Source organism: Gadus morhua, chromosome 7, assembly GCF_902167405.1.
Source record: "Gadus morhua chromosome 7, gadMor3.0, whole genome shotgun sequence".
Classification (NCBI taxonomy): Eukaryota; Metazoa; Chordata; class Actinopteri; order Gadiformes; family Gadidae; genus Gadus; species Gadus morhua.
Window position 1 is genome coordinate 33,433,023 of NC_044054.1, and position 14,791 is coordinate 33,447,813.

The 14,791-nt window shown below is 48.5% G+C and overlaps 1 protein-coding gene across 1 annotated transcript; it reads right to left on the bottom strand.

Annotated features, from left to right (window-relative positions):
- Positions 1–1,181: 1,181 nt before the first annotated feature.
- On the bottom strand, positions 1,182–11,714 carry ammecr1 (AMMECR nuclear protein 1). The gene is made up of 6 exons (XM_030361293.1): positions 10,211–11,714; positions 8,383–8,493; positions 7,795–7,909; positions 6,922–7,012; positions 6,720–6,816; positions 1,182–5,729 (listed from the first exon to the last, which is right to left on the bottom strand). The coding sequence occupies exons 1-6, from the start codon at positions 10,714–10,716 to the stop codon at positions 5,615–5,617; spliced, it is 1,035 nt and encodes a 344-aa protein (XP_030217153.1). The 5' UTR covers positions 10,717–11,714; the 3' UTR covers positions 1,182–5,614.
- Positions 11,715–14,791: the final 3,077 nt, after the last annotated feature.

Here is a 14,791-nt window from a genome sequence, read left to right on the forward strand (position 1 = left end):
ATCAATAGGTGAAATGTTTTATACTATATCCTAGTTTCCATCTGTGGTTCTGTGCATCGTGTGGACTACACCTCTTATACCACTACTCCTTGCATCTAGCAGTTACCGAGCTGTCTATTTGTAAAGGTTTAAGACATTTTTAATGGCTACATGTGTTCAATTAAATTGAGTCCATGTTCTCAAAGGAACGGTATTGGATTCCACCACACGCCATTGGTTAATGATCCCAGCCATGCAATGCAAGAGGATGGATCATGAATTAAGATTTACATTCATATTCAATTCCCTCTCAAAGCTGTTCCTGAAAACAAGATGGCGTCTCAATGCATCAGGCAGTTGTACCACATTTCCTATCATTCCAAAATAAATGTACTTAACGTAAATGTTCTATGCATGTATTTTTATAGCGCTTTTCAAAATGCTCCCTTTACAATAGATATAAAATCCTATTAAAACATTCTAAAATGCCCTGGATATCCTTTAGAGTAAGATAATCGGGACAGAAAGACATGTTGAACGAGTTTAGACATTATCACCAAGAGCCATGATGGAGGCTTTGAGGGATGCCTTAAAGGGTGAGTGTTCCTGAGTGGTTAGGGGGGGAGGAGGTGGAGAGGGCCCTGTCCAGGATATGGTCATGGGGGGGGGGGGGGGGGGGTAGCAGGGGTCAGATAATGGAGATGAGCGGGTTCTGTGGTAAGGTTTGAAGAGGTTGTTTGACCGGGGAGAAGGGGTTTCAGGACACGGTCTCTTGGTCAGTCTTAAGCAGAACTGAGCCTAAGGCTCTGCGTTCATCCCCTCGGTCTAACGCAGAACTGAGCCTAAGGTTCTGCGTTCCATCCCTTCGGTCTAACGCAGAACTGAGCCTAAGGTTCTGCATTCCATCCCCTCGGTCTAACGCAGAACTGAGCCTGAGGTTCTGCGTTCCATCCCCTCGGTCTAACGCAGAACTGAGCCTAAGGTTCTGCGTTCCATCCCCTCGGTCTAACGCAGAACTGGGCCTAAGGTTCTGCGTTCCATCCCCTCGGTCTAACGCAGAACTGGGCCTAAGGTTCTGCGTTCCATCCCCTCGGTCTAACGCAGAACTGGGCCTAAGGTTCTGCGTTCCATCCCCTCGGTCTAACGCAGAACTGAGCAGAGAAATTGACGCGCCAAAGAAAGAACTCCAATACACACGAATGTCTCTTTTCATTTGGTTTTTTATTTTTTTTTATTGAATAAATGGTTTTAAAAGGTAATAACAATGTTTAAAACTACATTATCGTCTTCACAGCCATGGCTTACATACCGATAATAACCCATATATATACTGTATATATACACACATATATATACTGTATATATACATTTTATACCTTCCCCACACATTTTTTTGTTCTTCTTTTAAAACTTTTAAATATTTTTTTGGGAGTACTATAATGAATGCCCGTTTCAAGTCTGGTCACACTAATAGCGGTTTAGAGGGAGAAGAAATATCTATATAGCTCTACAAGGGGATGCCTTTAGAATACCCACCGCCACGGTATTCCAACAACGTTTCAAGTCATTAATGAAAAGAGAAAATGCATTTTAAACCCAAAACAAAAAGTCAGAGGGACGTTACTCCAGGTAACGTCCCGGCCACTGCAAAGTAAAACCATTTTGTACAGTGAAGTCTTTCAGAACTGTGTCTCAATACCCAGAACATAGAAAACCACTAAAATAAGTTTGAAACTAGATCCAAAATATTATGAAAAGAATTTATTTTAATATACAAAAACAGTCATTTTCTCTTTTTTTTATTTTTATTCCTTTTTTTTTTTAGATAAAAGTTCCAAACACAAGTTTATTGTATTTTCTTATTTCATTTGCTTGTATCAGTATTGATCCATGTCTTGTTTATGTTTTTTAATTATCATCTATCAGTGCGATTGTATACCAGTGCAGCTACTGGGTCCAAAGTAAAGAAAACAGGCTTTTCATCTTACATAGCATAAAAATAAGGAAAATCCATATTTTATATAAAGTATAACTGCTGGTCTTTAGGGAAAAAACAAACAAACATTTAAAACCCATAAGCTAGGAGGCACACCATGGGATTTTTCATTTTTGTAAATTAAACAAAAATAAGTAAGATACGATGTGCAACCCAGCATCTTGTCCTCCGCGCCCTTCAGGTGGGGGCCAGGGGGTTCGGAGGGCAGGACGCGGTGAGATGGGGTTGCTTCAGCTTCAAGGTACCACACAAACCAACGGACAGTGGAGATGGTTGGTCGCTTGCAGAACTGTTCTTGGAAGGGCAGGGAGCCACGCCCACTGCAGCATGTCGTTTGCACATGGCTGGTTTTTTTGCACCTTCGGTCAAAACGCACGCGAGGTCACAACACGAACAGTCTCCACGGCGACGAACGACCTCGCACGAACGCTACGGCCGAACTCTGACCCTCGGTTACGGCGCCAAATGTATGCTACGACAAGAAGAGTCTCACCGCCTCCACCAGCAGTCTATGAGGTATCGGTACACAAAGTGTTGACAGAACACGACAGAAAAGGATTACATCTTCCATGGGTTGGTCACCAAACAACACCTCCAGTTACGTTCTATTGTAGAAGGATGAATAAATATACAAAATAAAGTCATGATTGTTTGGTGGTGGGTTTCGACCGACAGTAAATCACGATATCTGTGTTTAACAACATAAAAAAATGCTAGAAAATGTGTAAGACATGTAGATGAAGACCGTCCATGACTACATCAACCGACCATCCGACTGGACATGAAAGCGGACCACGTGGTGGTCGGGTTTCCTGTCCAGTGGAAAGTCTCTAGAGGAGGTTCCTCGTCCAGCTGCAGCATGTGGAGAGGAGATGCTGCAACTGGCGAAACCGACCTCCGCCCCGACAGACTTGTGTGTGCGTTGACCCACCGAGCACACGTCCTCTCCTAGGGTGGCTAAACCAGGGGGGGGAGGGGTGACTTCTTGCCCTTTCAAGCCTGCAGGGACGTTGACCAGCACGGCACGAGAAACACTTTGTTGAACAGATATCTGCATATATCAAGGATGTTAAAAAAGGGGGCCCACGTGAGGGGTGGTCTCTCGGTGTCTGGAGGGAATAGTCAGTCCTCCACATGGAGGTGTACCTTCCATGACTCTTGTGAGAGTTCAAGCGTGGTGCGTCCGTCTCACAGGCGAGCCGCTGGAGAGAGAACCCCACAGGTCGGGTTAGTGATATGGAGATGAGTCCTCATGACCGGTCAGCTGACCGCCCGACGCCCGGTCTGATAGCACCATATGTTTAGTCTTCTAAAATCTCTTTGTGGTTCCGAGTGACTAAGCGATAGATCAAGCATATCATGGATTTAAAACCATAGGTTATACTCATACACGCATGCAACAGAGTACATTGCATGTCTATACAAAGACTTTAGGTGAGAGGAGCGTGGGCAATTTGGTTTTGCAGCAGAAGAAAAGAAAAACATGTGGTTGTGTAGTTTGTCGCCGTTTAAAGGACCAGAAGAGTTCTGGAGAAGCACGAGATGGGAGTTCAGCACAGTCGATGGTGGGAGAGGAACAACTACAGCACCAAATACTGGTCCAGACATTATTAACACCAGTTAAGGCAACACAACTCAAGTCTGGTAGTTTGGGGTTACTGTGGATGGATCGCCTGAAGCCCTTGGCTGTTTGCATAAAGGAAATAACCGCCGGTTGGTCAAATTCAACAAAAAACAATGAAGGTGAGGGAGACATGACAGCGATGCTGAACCAGAACCAGCCGTTGGAACGCAGCGCAGAGCGGACACCAGGACAGCTGAGATACTGCACACCCAAAGAGGTCCTGGATGCACGGGACTGTCTGTCGAGGGGAAATGGCTTCAATAAAGTGCCTAGAACCCCCCCCCCCCCCACTGTTATTATCTGGAGTCTTCAACAATAACGGACCCCTCGCTGGGACGGTGTTCTCTTGACCTCCCGACCCCACAGCTGACACAACAGGACACCGTTCTCTGCAGCTCGGGTCGAGACCCCGTAGGTGGGGGGGATCTGGTCGGGAGGGGGGCCCAGCGATCAAGGGCCCTGTCCCATTAATCTCCCCTTAACGACAACGCTTGCTTGGAGGGCCCTTAGCTGCACATCAGCTCCCAGGCTGGCTGGCGTTCAGGTGACCGTGGGTTGGGGCTCCAATCTAGGGGTGGGGGCAGCCTTGGGACAGGGTCCCGGGGCGCCTTTAAGACCGCAACCCCCAGCCAACGCAACGCTTCACTCACACGTTCACTGATCACACGTTCACTAATCACACCCACTCTGGGGTTCGGGAGCTAAAACAACTAACGACTTTGGTCATTAGACCGTGTCAATTAGTTAATTACACACCGGCACCCCCCAGAGGGGTCACCGCACCTCATGAGCCCCCTGGGACCGGGCCCAGAGGAGCAGGCTCCCTGGAACGGCTTTGGGGCTCCCACTTGAAGCTTTATTAACTCATCCAAGACAAGCGACGACATCCAGCCCACAACACTTATGAAGCATGCCTTGGGTTTATGGCTTTAGGGGGTTCGTTTGTCCCCGTCGCTTCCTGCTCCTAAACTCTATAAACACACAATGACGGTGGATCCACTCCGGATCTCCCTCTCCGACCGTGTGAATATATCCGACTGCTCACCTAACCTTCAGAACGCAGCGCTCAGGGGAGTCCCTCCAACTGGTTCGTCTACTTTACAAAAGATGACCCGCAGACAATCCGGCTTTCAAGATGAACAGATGGCTTGCTCCTTATTAAATCGTACAATGTAGAAATCGTTGCAAAAAAGGAATAATAATAAAAAGATAAACGCTTTTATACCTAGCCAATCAAACGCTGTTCAAGTTTTAATAGGTTACCTCGCCCCACAAAACCCCGCCCTCTCGGGCCCCCGCGAGGGAAACACTTCACGCATCACAAACGATAGAATCTACTCATCTAGCCGGGCTCATCTCCTGGAGAAGATTAAACCACACAGAGGCACACACACTCCAGCCCCCGGCCCACCGGTCAGACCCTCGCTATCTACAGCTGGGGGGTCCAGTGCTCAGAGACACCCGGCCAAGGCCATCGCACCTCTCCCTCTCACTTAATAGCATGAGACTTCTCCCAACCGCTGCTGCCTTGCTACAAATAGTACACACACACACACACACACACACACACAGGGATAAAAATGAGAAGCATGAGAACGGTTCAGCTCTAGAATACCAGGTTAGTCCTGACCCACCATGAGAGACGCTCTCATCCACAGAACCAAAACCTCACTAGGTTTTTCTTTTTTTTATTAAAGACTTAAGTTTGGAGAAAAAGAAAAATCGTAATTCAAATTCAAAAAAGGAAGGGAGATATATGTTTATATATGCTGCTGCAAAAGCTTCACGGCAGGAAATAAAAGGAAAAAAAAGAGGGCGGGGAAATGCGGACTTCGCGCCGTAATAAATTTGTTTGCCGCCCGTTGCCATGCCAACGTCTAGGAGACGGCCACCATGGCAACGGAAACTATCATCATAAAATGGTACAGTAGTAGAAATAGCTAGACCAGGCGGGGGCGGGCTCTCCCGGGAACAGGTCCGAGGAGAGCTGCAGTGATTGGTCACGGGGCTCGCTGTCAGGAATAATGGTTGTAGGGGGGGAGGGGGTGGCCCACGCCGTTCTGGTAGTGGTGGTGCTGGCGGTGAGCGATGTACTCTGCGTAGGCCATGGTCATCTTCTCGCTACGGTACCTGGGACGGGGACACGGGACACTGGTCAACACACGGTAACTGGGACAGGGACACTGGTCAACACACGGTAACTGGGACAGGGACACTGGTCAACACACGGTAACTGGGACAGGAACACTGGTCAACACACGGTAACTGGGACAGGGACACTGGTCAACACACACGGTAACTGGGACGGGGACACTGGTCAACACACGGTAACTGGGACGGGGACACTGGTCAACTGGGACGGGGACACAGGAAACTGGTCAACACACAGTAACTGGGACGGAGACACTGGTCAACACACAGTAACTGGGACGGAGACACTGGTCAACACACACGGTAACTGGGACGGGGACACTGGTCAACACACACGGTAACTGGGACGGGGACACTGGTCAACACACGGTAACTGGGACGGGGACACTGGTCAACACACGGTAACTGGGACGGGGACACTGGTCAACACACGGTAACTGGGACGGGGACACTGGTCAACACACGGTAACTGGGACGGGGACACTGGTCAACACACAGGGCCGTTGGACGGGCAGGACAGCAGTGTTTACAACGAGACAACACAGGAGCCGGGCCCGGACCACCAGCGGTGCCTGGCTCGGTCAGACAGGGTAAGACCCGGCTGCCTGGTACCAGGGGCTTGAACCCTGGTACCAGGGGCTTGAACCCTGGTACCAGGGGCCTTTCCTGCAGACGGAGCGGACCGGGCGATACGGCTCGCTGCTGCCCACACGCCGCTTTGAACAGCCTGTAGCCATCTGGGGTTTGATTTGAGATCGAGACTCTGAAATGCGACGCCTTGCATGTTTCCAAAAAAAAACACCAGGCGGAAAGAATTTACCCTGAATGTAAATATAGTTAAGATATTTATGAATTGGCCTTCGACACACAAGGCTGGTTGTATTTACAGACTAGACCCCAGAATGCCTCTGGAATGTGCTGCACTGACAGTGGGAAAAGTACAACAGGTTTTAGTGACACCGGCCTCACCTGGTTAACTTAATGGTCTTCCTGAAGTCATTGGTAATGGGAGCTTTATAACCTCCCTTCCTAAGTAAGGAATCGATGGTCTGAATGTGGTCCCAACCTGTGGAGAAATCACATTTCATTGAGAGGATCTTCTTCATAACTTTTGTGGGTTAGAAGCCCTACATATAGAGCATCCATCAGCTTATAGACAACAGATACTCACCTTGTTCCTTTGCAACCTCTGGTAAATAGGTGGCAGTTCGTTTTGATCCTTTTTCATTGAAAAATTCTATCCTAATGCCATGAACGCCCACCTGGAGCCAGAGGGAGAAAGACGTCAGGAAACCCGCCCCTCTGGGGTACAGACCCCCGCCCCTCTGGGGTACAGACCCCCCCCCCCCCCTCTGGGGTACAGACCCCCCCGCCCCTCTGGGGTACAGAACCCCCGCCCCTCTGGGGTACAGACCCCCCCCCCTCTGGGGTACAGAACCCCCCCCCCCTCTGGGGTACAGAACCCCCCCCCCTCTGGGGTACAGAACCCCCGCCCCTCTGGGGTACAGACCACCCCCCCTCTTGGGTACAGAGGGACCCCCCTCTACAGGGGGGTATGGCCTTCGGGCGCTCACCTCCCAGTCGAGGTAGTCCGCTTTGGGGTACAGACCCCCCCTCCCCCCCCCTCTGGGGTACAGACCCCCCCCTCCCCCCCTCTGGGGTAGACCCCCCCCCTCCTCACCTCCCAGTCGAGGTAGTCCCCTCTGGGGTACAGACCCCCCCCCCCCCCCCCCTCTGGGGTACAGACCCCCCCCTCCCCCCCCTCTGGGGTACAGACCCCCCCCCTCCTCACCTCCCAGTCGAGGTAGTCCCCTCTGGGGTACAGACCCCCCCCCTCCCCCCCCTCTGGGGTACAGACCCCCCCTCCCCCCCCTCTGGGGTACGGACCCCCCCCCTCCTCACCTCCCAGTCGAGGTAGTCCCCTTTGGGGTACAGACCCCCCCCCCCCCCCCCTCTGGGGTACAGACCCCCCCCTCCCCCCCCCTCTGGGGTACAGACCCCCCCTCCCCCCCCCTCTGGGGTACAGACCCCCCCCCCTCCTCACCTCCCAGTCGAGGTAGTCCCCGACGTCCTCGAAGTTGGTCAGCAGGGACACGGAGCAGAAGAGGCGGGCCAGCTCGTCCCTCGTCATGGGCGGGAAGCGGCTGTCCTTAAGGGCACTGGGGCACACACGGGGTCACAGGGTCAAAGGTCGATCACCACTGTGAGGGTCCTGCTCTACCACCAGGTGCTCACGTTGATCAATCAGTCAAGCAAGTGGTTCAACCACGATCCGTCTCCGGCATCACAAGAGGGCATCGGGTGTGAAATGGGGTGCTGACCTGTGATGTCACCAACGGCTTCAAAGCGGCCTGTAACGGCCGCAACACCCCACCCCTTGGTAGGGGCCCTTTTAAAGGCCGGCCAGCATCCAACAAGGGCCAAACATTATTAAATCATGTTTTTTTAACTTGTCTCCCAGTCACTTCAATGATCAGTAATATCTTGAAGGCTCCTATTCCAGCCCTTAACAGCCGCTTCGAAATGGAGCCACTCATGACATCACAAATGGTGTGATGTGTGATGGGTCGACCCGCCCAGTGGACTGTACCAACTGGCAGGCTGTATGGGGTTGGGCTGTAGGGGTGCTTACCTAGTAAGGGTGTATTCCCTGAGTCCTGAGTGCAGGTTCATGGCCGAGAACGTACCGATACAACCCCTCAGCCGCTTGTCTCGCCCTATTTTCCACGTGACGAACAGCGGGCTGCAAGAGAAGACACGTATAACCCAGCGCCACTGAAACAGTAAAGGTCAAGGGTCATGGCCGAACCTTAATACTCTTAACGTTGACTGAAAATGATTTGATTGCCTTTTGTTGATCTCGTTACCACACGCATGATAAGAGATGTCCCAGTTGTTGACATTGTCAAACAATGACAGTTAATGCTTTAATCGAATTGTTCCAGCTCAGCGCTCTCTTAAAGGAACAGGCTATGTTACTTGCAGTACCGTCTTTATACATAGTCATATTTCTCCTTGTCTCTACTGTGTAATTACTTTAAGGTAATCAAATTGTCTTGTATGTTCTCATTCAGATGAACCTTGTGCATTTAGCTATCAAACTGATATCCAGTTTCCCTCTGAGCTGAGCCATGACAGCTTATTTTTCTTATGGGCCAAATAAATTAATAACCTGTCAAACACTTCTTTACTTAGGGTAACGTCTGAACTATAAGGTCCCCAATGTCCTCATCTCTTGGCTGTAAAACCTAAAGGCCAAACTGGCGTAGAGGTGGTCTTATCGTTTACCTCACATTACCATAAGACATTGATGTAATTTAAACCAATAGGTGCACTCCTGTCAATCTAATTGACTACAATGCAGCATGAAATAAGATGCAACACCACAGATCTTAGTAATTGATGGTGTACCTTACACTATATAAAACTAGTACTTCTATGCCATCAAGCGTCGGTTGTATCGGCCAATAGAGGGCGCCCAAACAGCTGCAATTATACACAAGAAGTTAAAATCCAATTGATTAACCGAATAAAACAATGAAAACTGACTTTTTAATTGTGTTGTCACAGGCATAAGTATTCATACATTTTTGTAAAGCAACTTGATTAATCAACTAACTGTTAAGTTAAACCTAAATGTCCCGTCATGGGCAATGTGTGCAGTGTTTTCTTTGTTGTTTGAGTCCCGGTCCGGCTCTCTGAACGCAGATCCTTGACCCCCTAACCGACATCTGGTTCTGGTCAAACAGAACCCTAACGGCCATCTGATTCGGTTCAGACAGAACCGTTAGGACCGAGCGTCCGCGAGCCGTCCGGCGGCGGGTCGCGAGGAGCTGGCAGGCTGCCTTGTATCTGTTAGCCGATACAGCTAACCGTCTTTAGCCCCCCCAAATAATAGGCAGTCGTGAGTTTTAACAACGATTTGGGTCTTAAACTATCAGAAACTACTTTAATTCACTACTTTTTGACTTGATATTCATTTTCGTACCCTTAATGGGTGATTTAGCAAACTACTTGGCCAGTCGTTCGGTTCGAAACTCCGAGGCTAAAATCAATGCTAGCAACCAGGCTAACAGCGAACAGGCTTAACGCTTAATATAAAATATGACCGCACTTCAAATGGACACAAAGTTGTTTTCCGAAACACATTTAACACATGAAAACCTGATACCACTATGTGCAATAACTGTTTAGAGCTGTCATGGATACGAACGAATAATAATATGCCGAAAAACAAGAAGACAGGGCAGTCGGTGAGGAGCTGGGGACCAGGCCGCAGCCCGCCGGTTGATTATTAGTTCTAAATGTTAAATTAAAAGTTGTCAATGTGCATTAATTAATCCCAATCCACTCTTCGACTAAAACCCGACCAAATGGCCCGAACGAACACATGAATGTCACCGTGACCAAAGCCCCCTGCGGTGCTGTTCGCCGGCCGGGTGTAACACAAAGGGACTCACTAGGGCTCGTTGGTGAAGCGGGGGGTCCTTGGCGGCTGGTATCCGTACAGATGACAGTAAAGCACGTCGAAACAGAAACAGCACATCTCCGCCGACACCACCATCTTCCTCACGCCGCTTCCCGAGCCGGATCCCGGGCTCAGATTAGGGGAGAGGCCGGACGAATTGTAGCCGGCCGGGGTTGGGGACAGCACGGCTGTACTGCTACTACTACTACCGCCACCGCCGCCACCACTACCACTACTACAGTTGTTCACGTTTCCCCCCGGTCCCCCCAGGCCGTTGACTCTGCCCACGGTCCCCGCTGCAACAGTGGTGGTGGCGGCGGTGGAGGAACCGATCCCCAGGTCTGTCCCACAGTGTCCGGTTCCCGTCACCCCACTCCCCGCCCCCACCCCGCCAGGACCCCCCGACCCGGGGGATCCCGACAGCTTCTGCTTCTTCACCCCGCAGCACCCGGCCGCCATCTTGGAACAATCTGCACCGACACACCGCTTCCGACCCATAACCGTCACCGCGGGATGGGTGGGGGGGAACACCAGCCAGACGCTGAAATCCCGGAGCTTTAATGCGTGCGACGGACAATCCTCCACTTTCACTTTTTTTGTGTCTGGTCGCCGAATTAAAACGACAGTGGTGGAAAGAGAAAGCGAATGCAATGTCACCCTAACGTGGCCTTTAAAAAATGCACAAAATAATAATAGGGGAAGTCCCCGGCCGATGAGCTCGTACCTTGGATAACGTTTCTATAGTCACTGGTGCTATGGACGAGGGATTCAGAGCCGATGAAACCCGACCAATCGTGCCGATGTAATAACACCGGTTTCAATTACACAAAATCCTCTGGAAGCGATCACAGCGAGATGATCTTAAACTCCGAGGACCTCACGACCACCTAGGCCTCAGATGACTGAGGACGGACGATCCAGATGTGAGGCGGTCAGACCGTGCGGTGGACCCCCGCAGCACACCTTTTTGTGTGGGAGCCGGGAGCTTGAGTACGCAGGACCCATAAGCTTCAGCACGAAGAGTGCACAATGCATCTGACCATGTAGCTCCCCACCGCACCAGTCGTGTACTACTTTGAACAACTTCTAGTGAGATGACAGGCCCAATATATTGGGGTTTCCGACGCAGTAAAATGGCATCTGACACTGCAGGTTTGGCATGGCCCGCTGAAACACGTCAGCGTCCAAAAGGGTCTCAGTGAGACCGGCCTGTACACCGCCCCCTCCTACACCTGCACAATGTGAGTTGGTGATGGTGGAAGAGGGAAAAACGCAATAAAACGGCCGCGACAAATATTGAACTGAAAGTTAGCTGGATGTTAGTTAGGAGATTGTCTTCCAGCCAGAAGGACACACAGTAGAGAAGCGTCTTCTTCAATAGCCCCAAGTCCTCCGGGTCGGGGTGCCCTACGGTCCGCCCGTCGCTGCTACCATCAGGGCTGTTCGGTATCGGTACTGTAGTCCTGTGATCCGAGCGGGCATCACCCGAGTCTCCACGCTCAGACTCGATTCACCAACATTTCTTGCGCCCAAATGTTACACAATGTACGTAGGCCGTTTTGCAACGCAAGCGCGCACTCCAAAGCAGAAGGCATATATTAAATACTAGAAAAGCCAATGTACTATAGACTGCATTATGATTAATATCCCATACAAACGGTCATACATTATTGTATTACAAATAGAGGCGGCCGAAGATTATTTGAAAAACAATAGTCAATCGTTGGTAACACGGACTAATAACGGATATACGGATATAAAACAATTAACGAAATATAATGATAGTTTATGACCAGCTTGTGTGATAAGCTTGTCGTCTAATACTTTTACCATTGGGGGTATAAATACAACTTATAAAGAAAACTTCTTATATTCACAGTATTTACAATAATTATTATACTAAAACAGTTTATTTTATCATCTGTTTTCTCAGTTGAAAAGACTCCTCCGTAATGCACATTGGATGAACTGAATTTCCTGCTACGTACATATTAATTGGGAACTTTAGGACTTCGAGCCTTGTCCCATTTCCAAGAGATACTGCTTAAGGATGGAATGAACGATATATATTTGAAACAACCTCTTTTTTAGACCAAAACTAGATTCTTAGAATTTAAATATTTTTCTTAGTTATCGTCTACAATGTTTCAGCAGTGTTTGCATAAACATTTTCTTTTAAGAGGTTATAATGCAAGTCTACCATGCAATGATGGAATCTACAAATTAAAGCACAGAGGAAGAGCATATACAATTATGGGATTTAGCAGATGCTTTTATCCAAAGCGACTTACATCGGTTAATAGCCTACACACATTAACACACTGACGGCAGAGTCACCCATGTAAGGCGACAGCCAACCTCTCGGTTACAAGACAACTGCTCTACCTCCTGAGCTGATATACATTATACCTGTAGGCCTACCATGGTTTCATGAAATATCGACACACAGAATATCACTGCAAGTGAATGCGACTCTGACAGCCTAGTAGAGGCACGGAGTGCGTGTCGTTGCCTCATTACTGCTTCCCCCTATACGGATGGCCCTACTCCAGAGCTCTGTGCACGTTTTGCTAGAAGACGTCTGTGTTCTGGCCGGCCTGTGGCAAGCTCAGCTACGTGCTCCTCTTCACCCTCTTCCTCATGCGGCAGTAAGGAGAGAGCTGGTGGTCCAGGGGGTCTTCCATGAAGAGCAGGATCAGCACATCCTTCTTCTCATCAAACAGGCGGAAGCTGGGGACACAATGCACTGGGCCAGGCTCTTTCAAACGACACGTTTATTGTACCTGTTTCCAAGCTCCCACTAGTCGGATCAGTATGGCCAGAAAACAGTACTAAGCAGTTTGGTATTGGGTAAGCAAGTGATGGGTTGAAATAAAGCATGGAAGAAAGAAGTAAAAGAGACACATTGTGGATACCATGGCCTCCCTCTCTGACCCTGGTCTTCTGTGAAGGGATACCGGTCAGGTCAGCCTGGTCGTTATCGGGTGGTGGAGTCGAGATCGACCAACTCCATCCACACTACAAAGGGCGGAATGAAACTGAATCAATGGGAAATCCCCTGACCAGCTTCAAACACATCCAATTTCATTCAACAAAACATACACTGCACAGTGTCCACTTCTTAGAATGAGGTACCAAATTTTAAATACAGCGAAAAGCTAAATATCTACCATTAAACACATGGATAACGCTGGTCTTTACTACAATATAAAATTAAGATTAATTATTGCCATAACTTACCTTTGCAACAATATTTTTCTAATACGGTGGATGACGAATAAAAATGGATGAAAGTGGATGAAAAACAAATAGTATATTACTGTGATATAGAATTGGTTTAGTATTGATAACAGGCATTATAGATTAACTGACTAATTATGTGTCTCTACGAAATAATTATGTTTCACCAAAGACAGTAAAGACAATTGATGATAACACCTCAATTAATGATAATGACATGAAAAATCGGATAAAACAGCACCACTTTCCAACGGCCTCTTCCGATCACACAATCATTCAGGACTCGTCTGACTCTGGAGCCTGCAGACTGAGATGAGGGTTTATTGTAACGCGTTTTGCCTATTTGTTCCTCTTATTTTAATGATCAGTTTTGTGTTACCAGGGCCATTGCCTGAGTTACAGGTCACTGATCCATATGGAGTTCAGAGTGAAGTGGACATGGTGGGAACGTCTTTAAAGGACTGTAATTCAGCGGACTGAAGCCAGAGGTCTGCCACAGGAACGCAGCCTAGCACCGTGGTTGCGGGCTCTGGAGGGTCCATGTCCACTCCTGTGTGTCCAGAGATCCTTGGCGAACACACCATGCAACAATGTTTTAAAGTTGTCGTTGTTGACTTCTAACCTACGTATGGTGTCATTACACCCGAGGTTCACTCACTAGAGGGGGATTTATCGACCATACTATACATCAAGTCGTTGCTGCATCGGAAATTGAAAAAGACAGCCCTTTTGCAAACAGCAACCGGTGAACACACCTTCTGTTTCGTACAATATTGGAATATTTGCTAGGTGAGCTGAAGCCTGCAATAATCTTATGTACTGCAATCGGCTGGCAATGCAGAGGCCTTTTAGGGACATAAATGTTTATTTTTTCTCTGTTCTTTTTCTTTTTAATCTAGTTAGTCTTTTATGTTGTATTTATCTTTTAATATGCATTGTAGCACTTTGAGGTCATTGAGTTGATGTGAAGTGCGTTCTAAAAAATATATAGCCTACATATTATTATTATTTCACAACATGTGAACTTCACTTTCAATATTTTCAATATTTTGGTATCAGAAAGAGCGATACAGAGACACACGCACGCGCGAGCGCACACACACACGCGCACGCACACACACACACACACACACACACACACACACACACACACACACACACACACACACACACACACACGCACACACACACACACACACACACACACACGCGCGTATACATTGATGGTCAAACAATCATACAGCTAAATAAGAGAAGTTTTCTGAGACCATATTCTACAAATCTACATCGTGCACTTTCCGAAGTTGTCAAACTAACAAGTTTCATTTTCCGT

What these genes read in the sequence shown, in the direction of transcription:
- ammecr1 (XM_030361293.1), bottom strand. Translation starts at nt 10,716, where the DNA reads ATGGGTCGGAAGCGGTGTGTCGGTGCAGATTGTTCCAAGATGGCGGCC. An exon ending in CGCTTCACCAACGAGCCCTA is followed by an intron (nt 8,494 to 10,210) that starts GTGAGTCCCTTT and finishes CTTCTCTTGCAG; the next exon opens with CCCGCTGTTCGTCACGTGGA. An exon ending in AAGACCATTAAGTTAACCAG is followed by an intron (nt 5,730 to 6,719) that starts GTGAGGCCGGTG and finishes TCCCCGTCCCAG; the next exon opens with GTACCGTAGCGAGAAGATGA.